Source organism: Adiantum capillus-veneris, chromosome 26 (assembly GCF_014529385.1).
Source record: "Adiantum capillus-veneris isolate H3 chromosome 26, ASM1452938v2, whole genome shotgun sequence".
Lineage (NCBI taxonomy): Eukaryota > Viridiplantae > Streptophyta > Polypodiopsida > Polypodiales > Pteridaceae > Adiantum > Adiantum capillus-veneris.
The window spans coordinates 2,854,888-2,879,024 of record NC_140956.1 but is presented as its reverse complement, the minus strand read 5'-3'; the positions used below and the strand labels follow the sequence as shown (position 1 = coordinate 2,879,024).

The window sequence follows — 24,137 nt, the reverse complement described above, 5'->3', positions numbered from 1 at the left end:
ATAGCACCTACATCTGAGAGAGAGAGAAAAAGGATTATGCGTGAAGGTCCGACCAATATAGAGCCAAGGATGAAAGCAGAAAAGGACTTACAGACAGAAGACGACGGCATGGAGGAGATGTTGGATGCCTTCTTCCACATAAGCGAGGAGAACGCTAACGAAGCAGCACCAGAAGCCATGCGCCCATCTCCTAAAGACATGTTAAGAAAGTTGGCACGACTGGCATAAGTTCTTGCAATTCATTCTTCCAATTGCGATCAAGGGGTGTTTAACGAAGAAAGTGCGGACCTGTATATACAAGATTTCAGAGCTACTGCGGTGGATCTCTTCCAAGGAGATACAGGAGGAATCTATTGCAGTCGCAAGGGCTAACTCCATTGAGGCATTTTGCATGATTGAGAAGTATCTACCCACGAGCTGTCTAACTATCCAAATGCACTTGCTCGTCCATGTAGTAGATGAGGTTGCAGTGGCAGGTACAGTCCACAGCCGTTGGATGTTCTTTCTAGAGCGGTTCATGAAAACACTTAAGGGTTTTGTTCACCAAAAAGCGCGTCCAGAGGGGAGCATGGCAAAAGGATGGCTGGTGCAAGAGTCTCTTGTATTGACGACCGAATTTCTATCCGTTCTGACCCAGAAATGCCTCGACTGTGGAGCGATGAGGAGGATGCAAGACTGGTGGGAGAGGAGCCGCAAGGGCAATGGGTGCCGAAGAAAATGAACGACGCCATGCGAGAAAAGATCATGAAGTTCTGTATACTAAATTCAGCACCGATGCAAAAATGGCTTGAAAGGTACGAAGAAGAGAAAGAGAGACGCAATAGGGAGCGACAGGATTTCAAGCGAAGCCGAACGACTAGAGGTTTACCCTTGCCAGACTATCTCGCTCCTCTACCTGAATTCCCTACAATGGCATGGTTGGACAAGACAGTGAGACCAGCTCGACAGATCGGAGAACCCATATCTCTAGAAGAGGAACAGCTAGCTATTGGATGTGACTGGAAGTATCATACATACATGGCACTGTGGTCGCATGGAAAGCATTTCAGAACACAAAAAATTGACAGCAGAAGAAACACGTTTGATAGTGGGGTAATGGTTAGTTTCATGCAAAAGAGCAGGGCTAGTGCCAGAGACACGAATGAGAGCACTAGCAACCTAGATTACTGTGGTCTGGTGTCAGATATCCTGAAAGTAATCTTCAGGCAGTTTGAGATGTTTTTGTTGGATGTGAAGTGGTTCAAGGTGATTACTTCTGGTCGCAATGCAACGGTATGCAGAGATGGAAACAAACTTGTGCAAATAGATTCTATAAAGGTTTGGACAGATGCGAGTGACACATTTTCTCTCCCCGAACATTGCGAGCAAGTGGTCTTTGTACCGGACCCTCGAGAGCGACAGTGGTGGTTTGTGGTTCAGGTTGCTCCAAGAAATTAACAAGTATTTGAAGGGCAAGATCTCCTGGAGGAAAGTCAGTCAAACGACGTCCATACTATTGTGACATTAGATGAGATGGACGAAGGTATGGCAGAGGAAAATGGCTTCTATGCCAGGGATGACGCAGACGAGCCAGAATTGACACTTGTAGATGAAGATGCAATGGATGAAGACAATCTGCCAGAACGAGTTGGGGCAAAGTTATGTTTGCAATTAGAGATAGAAGATGAAACGGTGCAAGATCTTATCGATGATGCCTCACTCGTCGAGGCCTAGGCCTGTAAGTGTTTGTGTGAAGACGTTGATTTAAAATTAACCTTAAAGTTAATTTAAACAACTGTGTTCTGACGCTTTATTTTACTTTCTTTGTGCAGGACTTTAGTATGGCAGACCAGTTTCCAGATCCCGCTTCTATGAGTGTGGATGCATTCATGGGCTTCGTTACACGAATGACGCTTGCTCAGATGGCAGAGGCTTCTCAGTACTGGGTAGCTAGAGGCACGAGTACTATGCTTCCGGGCTTCACACCCAAGGGTCCAACGCCTGGGGGGGAGACACCTATGGGGGGGGGACGCCTATGGGTACGACGCCTGCTTCTCCCATCACGGTCGCTTCGACACCTAGGGGTGGGGCAGAGGCGGGTACGTCCTCATCTCCGCAGCACAGGCGTACTCGCCAATCTCGGCGATCGTCAGGTGGAGGTGGTGGTTGCTGTGGAGGAGGGTCCACAGATGCTTCAACCCCTCCTCGCTCACGACCCCCGTCCTACCCAGGCACACCTCTCGACACACCTCTTGGCACACCTCGGACACCTTGGGGGGCACACGATTCTAGTGCCTCCAAGCTCTATACTATACGGCCAGATGGTTCTGTTGACATGGATAGAGTCAGGACTGAGATGAGACAGCGGATTCGCCAGCTCGCGGAGCTACAGTTTTCGACCAGTCTTCTGACGTCTTAGGATCAGCAGGAAAAGCACAAAGTCAATTACATAGTGGAGACCATCCTGAGAGAGTACCAGCCTGCTCCGGGTTCTGACGTTGTTCCGAGGAGCTGGATCAAGGGTGTTGCACGGGACACCGTGGAACATCGACGAGATGCTGCTCAGAAGGCTTTCAGGATCGACTTGCCTAAGCCTTCGGTCATCCCACACGAGACGTGGCTTCAGATCAGGGAGAATGAGCGGACAGTGGCCACGCGGTTCAGACAGCAGCGTGAGGCTGCGCAGATATGACAGATGACCAAGGGGACATCTCATCTTGGCAGCGGAGGCTTCGACACCTTTCGCTATGAGTTTGTGAGTTTCTAATCCAATCTTAACTATGGCGTTTTTTAAGACGCGACGAATCATGTATTGTTATTACTCTGATTTTTGTATAAACGCAGAATCTTGCGATGCATCGAGCCTCGACACGTCAAGAGGAGTCAGATGGATATCGCAAAGGTATCTATGAAGTATTGAATGATCTTGATGCTTCAGGAGAGCCTGTAGACTGGGCGGCCTTACAGTCTCGTTGATCGCTTGAGGTGAGACGTTAATATATGTGAGTTGATTTAATTAAGTAAGTATATGTTAATACTAATTTTGTGAGTTGTCCTATGTGCAGGTTGTGATGCCTAGTCATCATCAGTGGCCCGGATTTCATATATATGCTTTGTGAGACACAGACACGCTTCTGTGTCTCCTTTTGTATAGACATATATATATGGTTATGATTATTGTTCATACAGTTATTGTTTTCCTTATGGTTATGGTTATGGTTATTGTCATTGTCATTGTATAGACATGGCTATTTCTCCTATTCTTATATAGACATAGTTATGGTTCAGGTTTTGTTTATGGTTATGTTTAACTTTCTGGTTATGCTTATGGTTATTGTTAATTTTGTTTCTCGTTATAATCAAAGTGGTTATATTGGTTGGTTCTGGTTTCAAGTTATGGTTATGCTTTTAAGTTATGGTTATGGTTCGTTATGGTCATTGGCCTTAAATCTCATGTGAGATCCTACATGGATAGCATGTAGGAGGCATATACATGATATATTTTAAAAAAAAAGTTTATGTAAAAACGAAGGGAACTCTGCCGAAATTTCTGCGGGAGCACGGTTGATTTTGGTGCTACTCGCTTTCTTGGACAAAGGGCAGGAAGTCTGGCTGTGGTGCCTGTGTCCATCTTTTCATTGGGCACAGGCCAGGCTACCTGCCGTCTGTCCAAGAAAAAAAATTTACTGTTATGGTCATCGATATACGCGTCGCTAGAAAAGCCTTTCCACGCGTATATCGACGCTCTTTGCGACAGGTTCACAGCCCGACGCATATATCGACGCGTATAGCGACGTTAAGCGTCGCTATATACGACGATAACCCCCTTTTTTGTTGTAGTGTCGTTTCTACAAATCGAAGATGCCCTGTCGCCACTTCTACTTCCCATAACAAAGTGTCATGCTGACCCTGTAAAAAAATAGCACTGCGTACTTTATAAAACAGTATAAGTGTTTGTGCATTACTTTCAAGAGTCTTCATCACTTTATGTGGTACCACTTAAGAGTGTTATATAAACACATTTAAGTGGTCTTTTACCATATAAAATGGTCTCTAACTATTTTTTTCTAATTAGAGTTTAACCTTTTAAGTAATATCAACTACTACTAGGTGAATCAATCAAGCTTGCATACCTGTAACTGTGCTGCCTCTTCACCTAGGTTATCGAGATTGTGCCCTTCAATATCAAGTCCCATGTCTTTGAGAGCCTCCTTTCTGATTTGAATCAAGGTCTCAAGCTTTGCCATTGCTTCCTCGTTTGGTACAAGCCCAGCCTTATGCAACTTGAGTTCCTCCATATCCTTGTTCAGTCTCTCTATGATCTTGGCGGCGCCTCGCATCAAACCAACCTGCTCAACTCTCTTTGTCTTTGATTGATCTAAAGCAATTTTATTGCTTCGAGACATTGCTTCTTCTCTTTTAACTTTTCAACAGCATTAGCCTTCATGTTAGAAATAGCTGCTACATCAGCCGTTGACGCAGAAAATGTAGTCGAGGAAGCATTTGACATTCCAAATGTTCCCATCGAGCCAAAGGCCCACTTCTTTAGAAATTCCTCCTTAGCCTGCCGTAAAAATTGATGTCCACTTGAGTATGTCTGCCAGTCAAATATTGTGCCAGTACTGTCAGTGTAATTAGGCATATTTTTTGCATTAAATTTCCACTCGCTTGCAAGACATGGACCGTTTGTGGACCTCCATTTCTCCAATTTCCTATTTAAAGTTTTCAGTTGGCGTAAGATTTTGATAACACCTTCAGCATACACAGCCCATGCAACTAAACCTTCAGAATCTTCAGCGCCCTTGCACTTCTTCCACGTAAATCCATGTGCAAAATGCACGCCTACCTCGTTGTTTGGGGGAGCTCCCTGATATACTTTGTCGTATAGCAGGAGACATTCTTCATACATTTCAGCCCTCAACCCCTTTAAATGCATCTTCTCCTTTTGGTGGCGCTTGTAAAGCCATACCCTAAGCCACTCCTCATCTGAGAAATCATCATCACATGGGAGCTTCGGATCCTGGCCAACCAAGCATAGCCCATATTCGGTATGAAAATCTTCCTTGGTGAAGCAAAATCTTGTTTGAGTGGGTAAGGCCACTCGTGGTACTCTCCACCTCCCTGTAAAAACATGTATGAATACATGTTAGTATGTAATGAGCCATAATTAAACTTTTTTTATCAACAATAAGAAGTGGTTGTGTCATAAAATCTAATATATAACTAACCCAAATGATTTTCTCATATTAAATTGATCACTTAATGTGGGAGAATAAACGGGAACAAGTGTTAAGATATAGGTATGTGCTTTTAGATCTATCTCAACACGGGGCCAATGTAAAGGGGCCCAAAAGGGAGATGGTCTATCAAAGAGCAAGGCTAACCAATGGAGCATAAGACCTTAGGGTTAGCTTCATTGAAGACCTCCAATAAATGTGTGTAAAAGTCCTTTTGACCTTAAGTAAGCTAGGGCTGAGCTTGAGGTGGGAACCCGGCCCAAGCTCGAGGTGCTTGTCCTGCTTGAGGTGCTTGTCATGCTTGAGGTGTTTTTCATGCTTGAGGTGCTTGATTAAGATGCTTGAGGTGCTTGACTGGCTCCATGCTTGAGGTGCTTGACTTGCTGCATGATTAAAGTACTTGAGGTGCCTTGAGAAGCTTGCCTGAGATGCTTGTGGGAACCCCCCTAGTTCAAGTGCTTTGTCATGCTTGGTGAGTAAGGTGCTTGATCACCTAAAAGTCAAAAGCATTCCTACAAGAGGGGGGGCGAGCCCTTTTCCTAGGGCCTAGAGAGAGAACACCCACTCACACACACAAGGGAAGCCCATCTTGAAGAGGCAGCAAGGACACATGTCAGGCCCCTACCCATGTTACCTTCATGTGTTGCTTGAAGCCTATTGGCTAGGCTTCAAAGGGGTCCAATGATAAATTACATGAATTATCTAATTTTTTTAGCGTTTATCAAGTCCTCTCTCTCAAAGGGGAAAGGGGGACACTTGTCCCAAGGCTACCCATGTTGCTTGTAATGGCTCCTGCTTGTGATTGGCTAGGCCTGGAGGGGTCCAATGAGCTTCAGGCATGAGCTACAAGGGGGGGTCGACCCAAGCAAGCTAGGGGGGTGCCTAGGGGGTATACTCACCCACACACACTCACAAGCACTCTCATTGTGTGATATGCAAAGTGCAAGAGCTCCCTCTCCAAGCAAGTAGAGGTTGAGAGCCTACACCAACACTCTTGGCTATGGAGTGCAAATCCAACCAAGAGCCATGCTTCAATGCTTAAGCTTGCCATCTCCTTCTTCTTCATTACTATGCTATTATGTATGCTAGCAACAAGAGTATGATAAGTGAGGAACTAATTCTTTCTCCTACGAAATGTTTCTTCTTCCTCTTCCCTACCCTCATTCCCTGCTAGCTCTCTCCACCTTCGAAGGTGTTTGAGGTCTTGGGACTGAGGCTTGGGATAGTTAAAGCTTTCTTCAAGTTTATGTTATGTTTGTGGTGCATGAAGCCTTCCATCTTCATGGCATCACCTAGGTCACAAGGAACACAAAGACTGTATTGTAACAAGTCTCTCTTTATGGGAGAAATCATAATACAAATGCCTATTGGAGGGGGGACTGGCTCCACATAAATCCGGTCGTCAATTGTTGTCATGTTCTCTAAACTCTCTCTCTTGCAAAAGTATTGTCTATGCCAAGTTAACTAATTGCTATGATCATGTTGCTATCTTCAATTATGTCTACCCGCTATGCTCACAAAATCATTTCTTGAAAGTACTCTCATTAAATTCCGCTATTCTCAAATTGAATAGGCCAATTCCATTACAGGTTGAAATGATTTTTGCACCATTCTTAGTGCTACTGCAAAATTTTTAAGTGGTGGTGTACCACTAAATGGTTCTCAACCACTTAAAACTCGTTAGGTAATACTAATAAGTCCTACCACACCACTATTTGCTGGTGATACATCACCTTTTGGTGTTTCTTTACCACTTTAATGTGGTGCTCCAACACATAAAAGTGGGCTGAACCACTGTTCAGTTGTGCTTCACCGATGTGAATTGTTGTACACAACTTAAAACTGGTGCTACACTCCTAAAAAGTGGTGCTACACCAACAGAATGTGGTATCTCCTTGTAAAGCTTCATCACTTAAAAGCACTTAACCACCACTTTTAGCAAAGATGCAGAACTAAAGATTATTGCACTTTTATAGAGCATCACTAAAAAGTGGTTCTATAGCACTGAAAGTGGTTGACCATCACACACCACCACTTAAATGTGATTTGAACCACAAAAAGTGGTGAACACCACTTTATTGGTGTTTACCACTTTATACCAAATAACGTTCAGGTTAAGAAGCACCACTTTTCTGTGGTTATACACACTTTTAAGGTACCGAATGTTGACCACTTTATAGTGGTCTTCACCACTATAAAGTGGTGCTTCTTAACTAGAACGTTATTCGGTACCTTAAAAGTGTGTAGAACCACTGAAAATTGGTGCACCATCATGATGCTTCGCTTAAAAGTGATGCTTCACCACAAAATAGTTAGGGCTTTCCACTAGAAAGTGATGCACCCATTGTATCGCCAGTTTTTACTAGAGCCTTACCTCTTTTTAGTGATGCACAGCAGTGGTCCAGTATCACTTTTAAGAGATGGTGCACCATATCAGCATAACTATGTAGTGATGCAACCATGGTTTCTGCCCAACTTTAAAGGGTGTTGCAGGTGCACCACTTCAACACAGCCTATCAGTGGTGCTGTACCCATAAAAAGTGGGTTTCACCCACTTGATATTTACTAGTGGTGTGCATACTACTTTTTCCTACTAAAGAAACACTTTAAATGAATCCATGGGGGAAATACCTGCATCTAACCAACTGAACATTTTGCTTCTTAGGTGTACCCTTGGGGGACTCGGAAGTTCTTTTTGTAGCATGCATGTGCAAAAAATTCAAAAATTTTACAAGACATATGCATGATGCATCTAACCTGTTTTGATAGGTGACTCCTACGTAGAGCTCTTTCCCTTCCTAGGTGTACCCTTGTCAGAGTCTGAAGGTCCTTTTGTAGCCTGGTTCTTCATCCTGAAAAAATCACAAATCCCACATAGATACAACATCAATAGTTAAATGCATTCATGCTTGAACCTGCATGATGCATTCGTATAAGCATGCACACAAAGTTGATATAATCTGCATTCATGCTTCAAGCTGCATGATGCTTCAAACTGGATGATGCATTTTTATAAAGCATTCACAAGGGTGATCAATGCATATACATTCCAGAAATAAATTCTAAACTCACACATGCATCATTAATGGTTACAATCCACGATTATCTTGCCACACATTCTTTTTTTTTTTTTTTGCAATACCCTCCCCAACAGAGGGCAGACCATATCGCCAGGGGTTGAACCTGGGTCCTTACGCACCCACCCATTCACTTTAACCACTAGGCCAAGCCCCCTTTGGTTATCTTGCCACACATTCAGAGACAAGCATACAGCGCTTCTACATCTGCATGAAGCATGTTAAAACATGGATCAATGCTACCTGGAAATGCTACCTAGGAAAACTAGCCACATTCAAATTCAACCAAAATTCGAGATAGAATGCTTCAAGCTACATGATGCCACATACCTGTTGCTGCTGCAGGGGATTTTTACTGAAGTTGATGACTAGCCTAGAAAAAAGTAATCCTCCTCAATTTGCTTGTTGTTGTTGTGATGTTGCTACTTGTTGCTTCGGCTAGCAGAGAAACGCAAAGGAGGGAGGAAAGAGGGAATCAAAAACCTGAATGGCGCGGGCGAGACAGAGAGAGGGGGGAGGAACGAGCGAGACAAAGAGGGAGGGACGAGACTCGAGAGAATATTTGCATTAAGTGCTTGAAAGTACCTTGAGGTGATCATTAACCACTAAGCGCTTTCACTTAGTACACGTCAAATTTTAACCCTTTTTTCATAAATTTTGAATTTAATCCCACTGTTTCAAACGCCTAAACCACCCATTTTCTCAACCCCAAAAACTATATACTATATAGTGGCAAAAGGGGTCCACCTACATGCTTTCACCCACCACTGTATTGCCAAGAACAACATTATCATTTAGCAGCTTGATTTCACTTATCTCACCATGTAGTTCCTCACCCTTTTCTATGGCCACCATGTTTCCACAAACCTTGATGGCATAAGAAAACATCACAACATTAGGAGAGACACGTGCTGCTCTTATCTGCTTCATACAAGCTAAGGCTTCTTCATTTTCTTCATGTTGTGCATAACCACCAATCAATGCAATCCATGAAACTACATTCGAATTGCAAATTTCATGAAACATTTCACATACTTTTCTCAAATCTCCACACTTACCGTACATGTCCATTAAAGTGGTTCTAAGAACCGAATTGTTTGTCTCTCGATAATCCTCTCCTTGCCACCTCTATATGTAATTCTATGCCATGTTGCAAAACTCTGATGCTGTAACAAGCGTTGAGGTTGCATACATATCCTGTAATCATATCGCTCCATTAAAGGGTAAAAGACATACCAATGGGGCTACTAACTGCGTAGATGTGAATGGGCCTCACTTCATAACACGATTTTAAATTTCAAATTCGTCGGTTGCTCTCTCTCTCTCTCTCTCTCTCTCTCTCTCTCTCTCTCTCTCTCTCTCTCTCTCTCTCTGTTCACACTGTAAACTACCTCACATTCTCTAGTCATGTCCAGTCCCCACACACCTCGGTCTAGAGGTGCACGGAGATCAGAACCACCAGGTTATAATCTTGTCTTTATTGGTCAATGCCTATATTTGTAGGTACAAGAAATCTACACACCCACATCTACATGATAGTGCATGTAGTGGACAAAACCCCTTTGCCTCTTCTCTAGCTATAGCATTTCACAGCATATTAACATCTTTTCACAGTAGATATTTGTCTATAGCATGCAGGTACGTCATTCTTGCAATGTAGCTAATGCGTGCTCAAAGCATTTAATTCTTACTCTAGATTTGACGGGCTGTGTAGTGTGTGTGTGTGTGCGCGCGCGCGCACGCGCGCGCGTGTGTGTGTGTGTGACCCTTGGAATCGTCATCTTGCATCACTAATTTTTGTGTAGGCTCAATTTGCTCTTCCATTGGCTGATCATGACGGCTTATTGTATGGCAACAACAGTCGAACATGCAGGTGGAATTGCTGGTCCGCATGGACTATCGAGGTTGTGAGCGCAGGAAATTTTCTCATGTAGAAAAACGGAGTCTTTTTTAGTGTTTTTCATATGAGAAATTGTTTTTCATACAATGCTTAACATCATGAGCGCACCTTCATTGACATGCAAAGCATACCTTCATTTACATGCACTAAAATCTAACCTAAATCTAAAAAAAGCTAGTCCATCGAACATAAATCTAGATCTAATTTAATCTTAAACTCAAAATAAACATAAATCTAATTTAATCTAAAGTAAATCTAAATTTAAAGTAAATAAACCTGAATCTAATCTAATTGAACCTAAATAAAGCTAAATCAAATCTAACGTAAATTTAAATCTAACATAATCTTAAACTCAACATAAACATAAATCTAAATGTAATCTAACCTAATCTAATTTAAATTTTAACATAATCTCTTTCTCTCTTTGTTTTCTCCCCGTACCTCTCTCTTTCGTCTTCTCCTCTCTCTCTCTCTCTCTCTCTCTCTCTCTCTCTCTCTTTGGTTTTTTATTCTCTCTCTTTCTCTTTGTTCAACACGTCTTGAGTTCAACTCCTTGTCAGCTAGATCTTTAAGGTCTCTTGGGATAGTTTCCTACGACGTTAAAACTCTCTTCTTCTCGGGTGTCTGTGTGTGTGTGCCAATAAAAAGAGGAAAATGGTAAACCTTTCTATCACCCAAGTGTGGTAGATTGGTTATGCTATTTCCCTCTTGAATAACAGGTCTTGAGTTCAACTCCTCGTTGGCTAGATCTTTAAGGTCTCTTGGGATAGTTTCCTACGACGTTAAAACTCTCTTCTTCTCGGGTGTGTGCATGTGTACCAATAAAAAGAGGAAAATGGTATAACCTTTCTATCACCCAAGTGTGGTAGATTGGTTATGCCATTTCCCTCTTGAATAACAGGTCTTGAGTTCAACTCGTCGTCAGCTAGATCTTTAAGGTCTCTTGGGATAGTTTCCTATGACATTAAGACTCTCTTCTTCTTCTTGTCCTCTCTCTCTCTCTCTCTCTCTCAATGTGTGTGTGTATGCATTCTTTATTTATGCATGTGAATGTGTGTGTGTGTGTGTGTGTTTTTTTAAATGCATGTGCTCTCTCTCTCTCTCTCTCTCTCTCTCTCTCTCTCTCTCTCAAAAACACGATGTGTGTGTGTGTGTGTGTGTGTGTGTGTGTGTGTGAGAGAGAGAGAGAGAGAGAGAGGGAGGGAGAGAGAAAGAGGAGAAGGGAACATGAGAGAGAGGAGAGGGAAGGAGCATATTTGGATCTCCTTCCTCTCCTCGTGTATATGTGTGTGTGTGTGTGTGTGTGTGTGTGGAGAAGAAAGAGAGAGAGAGGGAGGGAGAGCGCGGGTTACCTCTTTGCTTGCTTGAGCGTCGAAAACTCAAATCTAAGATCTGAGTTTTCGGGCGCTCTTGGTTTATTTTTTACCCCTGTCGGCATCGCTATGGGCGTCGCTATGTTACAAATAAACTAGCGACGCCGTGAATTTTCACTTTTGAGCGTCGCACTGCGAGCATCGCTAATATGAAGTATCTCTTGTAGTGAGAGCTGCTAGTAACTAAATTCTTTTGCTCATTAATAATAGCCACCAATGGAATCCATTAAATATTTGAAACTTAGTTGGCTTGTAAAGATTTTTAAGCTTGCTGAGACCTTCCATGTAACAACAAACAATCGTTTTGAGAGGTTGTAGCATGCTAGATGGAGCAAGGGACAAGCACGTTAACTGGCAGCAATTGTCAATTATCAATGTTTTCACCATATGTAAGCAAAACCCTTGTTAAAAAAAAAAAACTCTTTGAAACAGTCCGTGTCGGGGACTGTTTTTTTTTAAACAAGGGTTGGTGTTATTATGCAGGCTCTGGCTCTTGAGCACCAGCATTGGGTTGGTGTTATTGCACAGGCTTTGGCTCTCGAGCACCAGCATTAGCAAAACTCTCTATTTAAAAGAACTCTTTGAACCAGTCCGCGCCTGTGTGCACTGTTTTAAAGAGGATTGGTGCTATAGTGCATGCTTTGGTTCTCGAGCACCACCATCAGTGGCATAATTCGCAATGTGCTTCATAGGCGGCTTAGTTGAATGCAGTAGCAAGCTGATATGGTGTGAAGCAGCAGTAGCAGTTTGAGGGCAACCATCCTCACGCCGCAGAGTGCTTCACAGGCGGCTCAGACGTTGAATGGAGAGCAAGCTGAGATGGCGTGCAACAACATTAAAAGTTTGAGGGCAACCATCCTCACGCAAAGTGCTTCACGAGCGGCCCAGTTGAATGCAGTAGCAAGCTGAGATGGCATGTGGCAGTAGTAGCAGTTTAAAGGAAACCGTCCTCATGTAAGGAGGTGCACCATCGAAATTGAATCGTAGCTGTTAGGAGAGTAGCAGCGCGTGAAGGGGAACGTACACAGCTAATTAGCCCGGGGGATGCTTTTTTTTTGGGGTTCAGAGGGGTGGTCTAGGCGTCTACTGGTCCGGTTTAACCTATGGCATCGGTTCAAGCCAATGCAGCCACCAAAAAAGTGACACACGGTCAGTGGCCAACACAAAGGGGAGCCAACGTCAAGTGTAATTCCCTCAAACATTTGTTTCAATCATCTCTCAACCTAGAAAACAACACTCTCGACATATAAAATTTAGCAAAAAAATGTGAGTAATGACTCATGAGACACTTTCTAACACACAAGAACCAATGCAAACTAGCCTGATCAATAGCACAAGCCCCCCAAGCAAGATAAGGTTAAAGACATGACAAAGAGGGGGCCCACACCAGAGGGGGTAACTCGTTATCCATTAGAATTTGTTACCCCTCTCATAACTAAAGAGAATTGGAGGTACCCCCTCCCTCTCAAATTGGTTGCAGCCACGCGTAGAAAGTTGAACAATAAAAAAATTAAAATATGTAGTTCGTGATGATGTGCGGGGGTAGAGAGAAAGGCTGAGAAAGCATGTAAAGTTTATGTTCAATACAAAAATCTGCAAATCAAATCAACACTTAAAGCGTATAAAATTGGAAGGAAAAGAAAAAAGAATAAACAAATGTTTCATTCATTTCCTTTCATCCTTTGGAGGAGAGGGAAATGAAGGCTGCACACATCGAAAAAGGTGTCAACGTCCTGGAGTTGGAAAACCTAGATGAAGTATACCTTTAACAGTGCAAAGTTGAGATTCCGAAGGGTCCAAATCAATTTCCCCCCCCCCCCCCCCCCCCCCCCCCCCTTTTTTTTAAATAACTATAACACATTTCATCTAGTGTGAGCATCACAATATATAGTTATTTTTTTCTACCTTACAAATTACCCCCCTGCGTATGGGGGGTACCAAAGACCCTTTGCACATGATGTATTATTCCAACTAGTGTCCACCGCTTCAACAGTGTTTATTCCTTGCGTTATGTACTTGTTGTTGTCATTCAAGTTTAAGCTGAGGTATTGAATTAATAGCACAATAGTTAATCAGGAGAGCCTCGGAGCTCAAAGAGTTGGGTTCCAGGGACGGAGTGGAAGGCAAGTAGCTAGATGCAACCTTGCCATGCTATGCATCCAATATATTTGAGCTTGGTCATCAACACGGTCTACTTAGTAAGAAAAAGAGAAGTGGACAAAAAGTTTCATGACCAAGTCAAGAACACTCCAATTATCCACATATAGGACGCGTGTTGTTTTACTCACCGTCGAGTTCAACCAGGTAGAATCAAGAAACGAGTAGTGGATATGGGATGCAACCATAAGAGATTACATAGGATAGAACTTTTCCAATAAATTATTGACCTCAACAACCATAGTCAATATACCATATAGCATTGCTAATAGTCTTGCATAGACAATAACATCACCCTGCTCAACCTTCACTCAGCCTGCCATCAATGATACTCCCACACCATCTCTAATAGTACTCAACCCCGTCCCGTGCCTGGAAAACTTCAAATTTCAGTAAAATTAGCCGTCGTAAATGGTAAATTAACCACCACCAATGCTACCACAGCTTGACTGAAATTTCCCTCATAGCCATTCCAATCTATTGGAGCAGCACCTGCACGAGTAGTGGCGACACCCTTACCGTTCGAACTATGACCAATGTCGTTGTGAACAGTGACAAGAGGTGTTAGCAAAAGTTCTCCTAGCTATCATTACAACACCGTCATATTCCCACCACATGCATTGATTTTTTTAATAAAAAAAATTGTCTCGATAGGCTCATGTACCACCAAATTACCACTTTTATATATATATATATAACTCCTGGTTGCCGGTGATCATTGGCACCCCATGCAGATGAGTAGCTTGCTTCTCTCTCTCTCTCTCTCTCTCTCTCTCTCTCTCTCTCTCTCTCTCTCTCTCTCTCTCTCTCTCTCTCTCTCTCTCTCTCTCTCTCTCTCTCTCTCTCTCCCCCCGCTTGCAAACCCTCAACCGCCACAGTCCATCAGCTATCGACCCCTCGTCTACAACCACTCTCCATGCAAGGCTGAGGGCGCCAACAATTTCACCAACTACGCTGCATACACGCGTAGTTTTCCAACCACACACTACTCACGCAAGCCAAAATCGGCTTCCAACCTTGGCCTTTCAAACTGGATCAAAAGATCGGTGTGCTACATCTCCTATCCCTGCGGCTTGGAATCCCTTTTTCTCTCTCTCATGGACGTCACCAAAAATCTCTCTGCCCCTCGTTGCTGCAATACAGGTGCGTACACACCCACTCCCACTGCCACCAACATGCATGCAAGCTTTCTATGCTCTCTACCATTACTTTGCAGCAGCTGAACTACCCTTCAAACCTCTGCCACCCCGCCATCTCCTTCCCCATCTCTATCTTGATGTTGTTGCCCCCCTAGGTCCTTGATCCCAATACAGCTTGTTTTTATATGGCTTGTGAGAGAAGGGAGAAGGAGAGCACTCACAAAGAGAGAGGGTGAATGGTTGTTAAGCCAGAGATAGAGATACGCAGGTAGCAAGACAAGGCGATAGGCAAGAAGCGTATGTTAAATTCATCCGTGGAGGTGCAGTTATATACAGAAGGAGGAGGCAGTTACAAGCCAGTTATAGGGTTGATGTAATCTATGGGGATGTGTGCCATTTATGCCTATTATGATGATGACATGGATGGATGATGTGGATTATCATTCCAACACGCCCCGTAAGATGCATCGTCCATACAAAGGCATGTGGGTGCATAGTGGGAGATTTAATCTACATGCTTTGGGTAGATATAATATGCTTATGCAATTGGGATATTTTCTAATAGCATCTTGGTGTGACTACCATGGTCTTCAACCTGGATCAAGATTTCCTTCATTAGATTGTTGAGGTCCCACATCTTGTGAATCAATCAACCTAGAATACCACGGAAGCCGGCTTTAAGATAAGCGTCAAGAGTTCTTGAAACTTGAACACTATCAAATCCCCCCCGCAAGTGAAAGAAGTAGACTACTTCATGGTTGCTAATTTTGCGCCCCCATAAGAGAATGAATTGTAAATTGAGCTGACTGTAGCATGCTTGGAAAGTTGTTGCCTGGGTTGCTACCAAATTGAGGAGATGGATCTCGACAAGAGGTAGCGGAGTAGGGTCAACATTACCGCCAGGGTCAAAGGGGGTTGAACGAGAAGCTCTTGGCGAGGGAAGTTGATTCAAGGATGTAAAAGTGACGTGAGTGTTGCTTTGGTAGAGGCCTTGAAGAGAGAGAGGTTGGAAGTAGTGCTCAGACGAAAGGGATACAGCTAGGTAAGCATCTCGGAAATCCACGTTGGAAAATGGATTTGAAGCGGTATTCATTGTAGCTTCAAGGAGAGACTGGAGCTTGGATTTGCTCAAAGCCTTGGGAAGGTGTGGAATGCCAGTTGATGGACTAAGCTTGTGAGGCGACTCGTCATCAAAGTCGTGCTTTGGTGTTGGACAAGTTTTCATGTGTGGGCGTCTTTGGCAAAAGCAGCAAATGTTGAGACCAAGGTGGAGACAGATACCATTTCAGCCATCATTGAGGGAGTAAGAGCTGCAATTGAGAGAGGTTTGCTGCAAGAATTCTGGGTGGGTAGCAGTGAAGATTGCAGTAGCAGCTTTGGTTGCTACTTCGTCTTCTACAGGTATGGCGGGACACTCGGCCGTAGTAGGTTCGTCTGCAGGGGTGGTAGCAACATCATCAACCCAGGTGTAGCGAGATTGGTAAGATCATGGAAAGTTGGGTAGGCTCTGCCAGAAAGGTGTCGTCAGGCCCACAAGAACTTCATGACAAATTCCCTGATGAGTTTCTAACGTGGAGAAATTATTTTCATAAAGGAAATATATTTCCCATCATGAAATACATGTATTTCTTATGAGAAATTCTTTATTCCCATATAATAATTTGTAATTGTTCCATTTGGGGATTTTTTCCTTATGATAATAAATATCCAAAGTGGAAATTTAACTTTTCTAACATGGTTTTTTTTCCCACTTTCATCAATAAAAAATATCTTCATTTTCACATGGAAAACTTTGAGGGACGTTTCTTTCCCACATAGAAATAATAGAATGGAGAATCGGATATATCTTCATTTCCACATGGAAATTTTTGAGAGTTTTTTTCCATGTAGAAATAATGACACTCATGTCAATAATAAATTCTACGTACGATTTTAGAAATAGTGTAGAATAATAACATAGAGCTAAGCTTTTAGACATGATAGTTTGTGAAAAACAATTCTATACTAAATTTTTTGGTGTTATTAATCATAGAGTTACACTATAAACAAGAAAATAAGCTACAATGTCTCTTTCTCTCCCTCTCTCTTCCAAGAACACACACCCACATCCTCATGTGCATGCACAGATTCCCTATTGAGTAGAAATCTTTGAGTTCAAAGCCAATCGCATAGATCTTATAGGTAGCTTGAGATTGTTTCTATAGTGCTATAGACTACTAGCTCATTTAAGGAGAAATATAATTGGTATCATGGCACTATGGCTTCCATGGTGGTGTTGAGTATGGTTTTCAAAGACAATCATGTGGTAATTTTATTTGATAATTAACACTACGTGCTTGATACATGTTATATTTAATGGATTACTTTCTTTATGGGTGACTACACTTTTTAAGAGTGACTATAGTTTACACTTCAAAAGGTTGTTATCATTTCTTACCACATGCAAGTAACATAGTAACATTGTGAAATAGATGTTTGGATTATCACTCTCTCATAACACACGAAGATTGCATGTTTAACGTCTTAACACAAGCAAAAAGATTATTTCAGAAGTACATTTTACCTCTTCATTTCTCACTTAATTGATACATATTGTCGATTGCCAAAAAAACAATTTAGAGTGACAACATGACAACTATAAGAGAGCTTCACAACAACTCAAAGCTGACTAGTAATACACAAAAAGACAATTACAAAACACCATAGAAAGCAACTCAATTAACTTTTAAATAGCTTGTCATCAATACAAGCTTTGATCAATAATCCTTAAAAGAGAAATTTGAATTCCTATACAACGAAAGGACGCATGTACATATAATTGAAATCCTTATGTCTTTCAATCTCAACAAAATAATTTGAAAACTTGAAATAAGTCCCATCAATCCATATGTGATGCATCTTATCACCCGTCCATGCTTTTGGATACCTGTAGAACAAATCATACATTAGTAAACTTTTCATAAATCACTTACATAGTATTTCAAAAGACTTACTTAATTGGTTCCAGGTATCGGAATAGAGAAGATGAATTTCCAATCGACCCAAAAAGTTTCTTCGTGATGATCATCTTTCCAGTATAGCAATGCTTTCTTATTAGTTACATTAACACTTTGCACCAAAGCTTCAATTGTCGTAGCTTCAAGTCCCTTAGCAATTACAATGTCGCCCTCCTCTGGCCAAGGAGGAACACATCCTAGCCCCCTTGGAAGCACTAGACGATGATGTCGATCAGATCCACTAAGCACTAACTTCATGCAAGACCTCCATATCAACTCTTGCTCCTTGCATATAAAAGAACTTCCAGCAAATACAGTGGACTGGTAGTATCAATGACACACTGATTCCTCTTACTTTTGTGTAAGATGAACATTCCAGAAACATCGTCTATACCATCAAAGCTTTCTACAATGGCCTCCACTGTGACAAACACAATGACAAATCCTTCTTGCTCCACATAAAATATTTTAGATAGCCTCCCATAAAATTTTGGGTCGAAATCTTGAGCTACTACCACATAATCTCCTACATTGTACTTCACTTCATCTACAAAAACCTTGGAATATTCATATCCATAGGAGCATGGGTCTCCACTTGATAGGCTCTTGATCGATTCTTTTTCATTGGCACTTAATAAGAAATGAATTTTTCTCAATTTTCGTCCAATAACTATTCCATTTCTATTAAGCAAAGCTTTACAAGCACAAGGGTATCCAAGCCAAATTGCACTACTCCATAGATCTCCAGCTTGCTTCTCTGAGGTTGCAAGAAAGGCACACAAAGAATGCGAATTATGACACTCAAGGTTTAACAATTTATCAGAGTTCCAACCTTGAGGTGAAAGTGAGCAAGAGTGAAGAGCTTGCAGATATCTGTTTTCACACAATAGCCCGTCCTTTTCTGTAATGTACCCAACATTTATTCATATAAGCCAGTTCAGTTATTTCGCAAAACAATTGAGATTCTCAATTTTGTGAGTCATCATGAGTTTATCAGAGCAATCGGATTGAAAATCCGGTTCAATCCATTTATTTATTATCTTTCTTTATGTGGAACGATAGGTTTACGTGGGAACTTAATCTATGTGTGAAGAAAAAGCTTAGAGATAGTATTTTTAGGAGAGAGAGAGAGAGAGGTGAGTCAAAATTAGGATACTTCTTTCTTATCTCTTTCAAAATAGAATGGGAACTTGTAAGTATAGAGCTTTTTAAAATCGCACATAGGATTCACGAACGCTAAAAAATAATAATAATGTTATTATTATTTATTTTTATTTTTTTAACAGCCGCGACGACGCGTGAGCTTTTCCTTCTCCTATTCTTGAAACCTCTCAGTATTTTTAGCACCCCCCTAGGGCCTATATAACGGACCCTTCTCCTCTCACTTTAAACACACACATCTACAGAAGCGGAAGCTCTCTCGCAGCGACGCGTCGGAGGAAGCCTCTCTCCCTTGACCTCTCACCTTCAAGCCATCTCCATCTCCAATCGTCGACGTGCCGTCGCCCGATTTGTGAACACTCTCTCTCTCTCTCTCTCTCTCTCTCTCTCTCTCTCTCTCTCTCTCTCTCTCTCTCTCTCTCTCTCTCTCCAACAACACGCTTTTCTTTTCTCCATTCCGAAGCTATGGCTCTGAAGCGTGTAACGCGAAGTTCCAAGGACGCCCATGCCGTTGCACCACCAAGGAAGGTGGGAAGAAAGGTGTCAACTCCGAACGTACCTCATGTGGAAGCATCAATCGATGAAGAAGTCGAAGTCGTCCAACCGCCAGCACAGGAGTTAGCCGCACGCGCTCCAAATCCGGTAAAACAAATTTATAATTATGCATAGTATTCATGTTGAACGGTAAGATGAACTTAGATTTAACCTTACCTTAAACCGACCGGAAACGTGATTGTTCAATCACATGAAACAAGCATATGTTTTATAAAGTAGTAAAAGTATTGTTTTTATAAACTGTTATTGTTTGATAAAGAAATATTGTTGATAAGTGATTATGGTTTGAGAATATGATTTTGATTGATCTTATTGAAAGAAACATTTAGAATATGAAATACTGAAAGAAAATCTTGTTTCCAGATGGAACTCGCGGTTAGCGAGAGGAATCCGCGGTTAGCGGAAATTAAAGTTGAGGTCATCAACTTTCTTTCTTTTACCTTGCGGTTAGCAAGATGCCTTGCGGGTAGCAAGATGTCCCTTGCGGTTAGCAAAAGGGAAGTATGCGCATCTCGCGGTTAGCGATTAGGAAAAACCTTTACAAAGGCTCTGTCAGTTAAACAGAGAAAGTCCGTGGTTAGAGGCAAAACTTGTATAGAAATAAAGATTCTTTTTTTTTGCGGATTATAGAATTCTTTCACTCTGGTTATGAAAGAATTGTTTGATGATGGTTGAAAGGATTGTACTAAAGAACTTGTGTTAAGAATTAATTAAGCAACATTGTTGTATATGTCGTGGTAGTAATTAGATAACATTAAAAGAACGGGTGAGTGCGGTGTGGAAAGTGGGGACTGGCTCAGGTTGCTAGTCAAGGATGGGTAGACTCGATTAGTCGAGTACTTTTCACTTTGTCTTCGTTAGTTAGAGATTTATCTCTTGTCATATTTCGGATTTAAGGATGGTGACCGTGCCTCTTAAAAGCGGGGAAAAAGGCGTTGTTTTTGAATCCTTAATATGTGAAGGGGATTTTCTTCTCTTATAATGTAGAATGTAGAGTCCATAGAACCTTTAACCTTATCGACCTGGCTTGTGGCTTAGGTCCTGTAACTACGAACACATCAGGTGGAAGTCTTCTTCTCTTTCGTTGCTCGTACCAACAAGTCTGTTTTAGTACATGAAAACAAGGGAGGAACTGCACATTTTACAAAAACAACATCCGCAGAAAAGACACGTTTCAACTGTGGATGATATAACCTGTAACTCTTACTCTCAACATTGAAACCAATAAAGATGCATTTCCTGTGTAGTTGTTGTGGCACTAGAGCATAAGCCAAGCAACCAAAAATACGTAAGTGATCAATAGATGGATTCTTATCATGCCATGCCTCATATGTAGTCATAGATTACAAAGCTTTGGTGGGACACAAGTATGTAGGCATCACCCATGATAGTCTCTAGCCAAAAAACTTGTGGCAAAGCTTTGCTTTTGACCATACATCATGCCATCTCCATAAGTGACTTGTTTTTGCTTTCATAAACACCATTTTGTTGAGGTTTACAAGGCACTGTATGTTTTATGCCACGACAAATGAGAAATGCATCATATTCTTTTGACATATACTCTGCTCTCAATCACAACGGAGGGTGCCCACAATAAAGCCAGATATATTTTTTAATCAAATAACAAGAACTATTTGAAGTACATCAAAACTTTGGACTTAGCCTTCAATGGATATATCCATGTATGCCATGATTAATCATCAATGAAAGTCACAAAGTACAAATTTGTACTAAAAGGAGTGTGAATTGGGCCACAAATATTGCTGTGAATAAGCTTCTTCCAAAAACCTGGAACATTGCATTTTTCCCGACATAGAGCCTTTACAAACATTCTTAGATGGTGCATCCTGTTGGGATGTAGGCCAGGTGGACGTGGGAAACCACCCTTACTCTTTTTCTTTCCTAATCAATATAAGGAGAGAAAGTGAGAGAGTACTCTCTCTCACTTTCCTCTGCACTAGCCCAACTCACTGTCTGTGCTTCATCCCCTTCCCCAATTCTCTTCTCCCCTCTCTTGCATGCATTCCTCACACGCACACTCCACCAAAGACAACCCCCACAATTGGTATCAGAGCAACAGCAATCGGCGGCGATGACCCCTTAGCGGCGACAGTGAGCTCGCCGGCTATGGCGGAGCTCGGAGCTCAAACTTGAGCTTTGCCAAGTGGATCCTGCAAGGATTGGCGGCATTGATGGATCTCGAGCTTAGGTGCATCCCCGCGTGCACAGCCCCTCTTGGGCTTAGGGAATCAAGAGAAATGGAAGCTTTGCAGAGCTAAACAAGGAAATCAAACATAAGCTTGGGCATGAGAGCATCTCGGCAATAGAGAACATGAGCAAGATCGAGGAGAAATCGGGACTACAGATAGTAAGAAAAGGGGGAATTACGAGAGAGCTTGAGAGTGAGAAGCTACGAGCAGTCAAAAAGAGCTTTAGTAGTAGCAGGAGTCAAAGATTGTGTGTTACACTCTCTCTCTCTCTCTCTCTCTCTCTCTCTCTCTCTCTCTCTCTCTCTCTCTCTCTCTCTCTCTCTCTCTCTCTCTCTCTCTCTCTCTCTGGCTGCACTACATTGGTGTGCTTGTGAGCAAGGAAAGGTTAGAAGCCAGGTCGAGGAGGCAATTGGCGAGCTTGTGTGTGTAGAATCTCTCTCTCTCTCTCTCTCTCTCTCTCTCTCTCTCTCTCTCTCTCTCTCTCTCTCTCTCTCTCTCTCTCTCTCTCTCACACACACACACACACACAGAGTGTAGCGAGCTTGTAGGGGTAGCAATGAGCTCTTGAGAAGAACTGGACAATGTTTTACAATTGGGGTAAGATACAACAAGCCAGTCAATTTGGGACATTGGCGAGCTTGTGCGCGCGCCCACACACACACACACACACACACACACACACACACAAAGAGTAGCTTGTGGGGATTGCAACCTCGGATGCAGCAGGTCAAGACTTGTGCTAGCAATTGAGGGGGAGGATTGCAGTAGCACATTAGGAAGAGAATGGGGTCTAAGAGGGCCTCTTTATTTGCCATGAGATTATGAAGGTGATTAACATTTTGACTTTATTTGCCATGAGATTATGAAGGTGATTAACATTTTGACAAATAGATTAACATTTTGACAAATAGATGCATGCCATGTGTGCAAGAATGATGAGTGTGTAGGTGTAAGAGTGGTCAAAGGATGCACTTTTCCCCCCAAAAAAGGGGGTGGATAACTTTATGATTTTCGGCCTTCTATAACTCTTACATATGATCTTTTCTCTGAGTGGAGATTACAGATCTGTAATCTACATGCCAAGCTCTTTCCGTAGATATGTTACATGATATGGTTTTGCCCGCTAGATTTTAAATTTCATTTTGGGGGGAAAATTTGAATTCAAATGAACTAGCCGTTTTGCCTGTTTGAATTCAAAAACTGCCCTTTGGTTGCTTTCTTAATGCAAGAGGTTAGACTCCCTTAAACTGCCAAATAAAGAGGCCCTCCTAGACCCCATTCTCTTCCTAATGAATCGGGCAGAGCCAAACTCAGCAGGAGAGAGGCAGCGCTGCACCAAGCAAGGCAAAGCACCCCCCCCCCCCCCCCCAAACACACACACACACACACTCACACACATGCTGCCACATTTTATTTGACATTGTAGGTTGCGGGCGTTGACATTCATTTTTTTAAAAAAATTCAATGCCTTAACACCTTTGTGTGTCCAAGGGTGGGTCCCCCTCCCCCCCCCCCCCCCCCCCGAAATTTTGACCCCCGCTCACACATACTCGGGCATGAGATATTGAGAGAGAGAGTCTAAAGAGAGAGAGGATAGAGAGACGACAACGACTTTGGAAGCAAGCAAGAAGAGAAAGATTGAGATTGAGAGCGAGCTTCCATGAGAAGCCCAAGGATCACCCTGTTTTGCCCAATTTTTCGGCATTCTCCTCGGCATCGGAGACTCCTGTTTGGCAGTGGGAGGCGGCTTCGACATCAATCTTTGACACTGACTTAGCGGCCCGGTTTGCGGTTTTGACACCGATCCGACTCGGCCTCTATGGCTTGACATCGGCTTCGAGTATAGGCATCCTATGGCTATTCGGATAGCCACTTTCGTCCGGCGGTGGAAGGCGACATTGCTTTCATCTTTCAGCATTGACTCAGACTCTCGACGACCTTGACGTCTCGACACCATCTCTAGCACACCGGCTCGACATCCTTACACATTGCGATGGATTTCTCGATATCCGACCTGACACCGATTTCACGCAATTGACAATTGTGCTCGCCACATGCATGGGTGAGGTGCTTCTACAATACAAGAGTGACACCCGGCATCGGCACCGAGCACACCGATCACGCTCTACGACACAATTTTTGACTATGACAGCTTTGGCAGCTATTCGACTAGCATATTTATGCCTGATGGCAGAAATCAGCACATACCTACACCGACACACATGTTATAGGTTACAGGGGGCTTTTGATCCTGTTCACACACAAATTCTCCAGGTTTCTAGACACAACACTTTTAGAGACGATTTGGTAGTCATTTCGACAACAGATTTTCAACGGATAGATGTTTGAGCAC

The 24,137-nt window shown here is 42.5% G+C and overlaps 1 protein-coding gene and 1 pseudogene across 1 annotated transcript; both read right to left on the bottom strand.

Moving 5' to 3' along the window:
* Positions 1-9,040: 9,040 nt before the first annotated feature.
* LOC147422894 (putative pentatricopeptide repeat-containing protein At5g52630) lies at positions 9,041-9,364 on the bottom strand. The gene has a single exon (XM_086500879.1). The coding sequence runs from the start codon at positions 9,362-9,364 to the stop codon at positions 9,041-9,043; it is 324 nt and encodes a 107-aa protein (XP_086357005.1).
* An 8,376-nt stretch (positions 9,365-17,740) lies between these two features.
* The window catches only part of LOC147422893 (uncharacterized), a 44,332-nt pseudogene continuing 37,935 nt past the window's right edge, over positions 17,741-24,137 (bottom strand).

Excerpts from the sequence above, each read along its gene's own strand:
- LOC147422894 (XM_086500879.1), bottom strand. The coding sequence starts at position 9,364 with ATGGACATGTACGGTAAGTGTGGAGATTTGAGAAAAGTATGTGAAATG.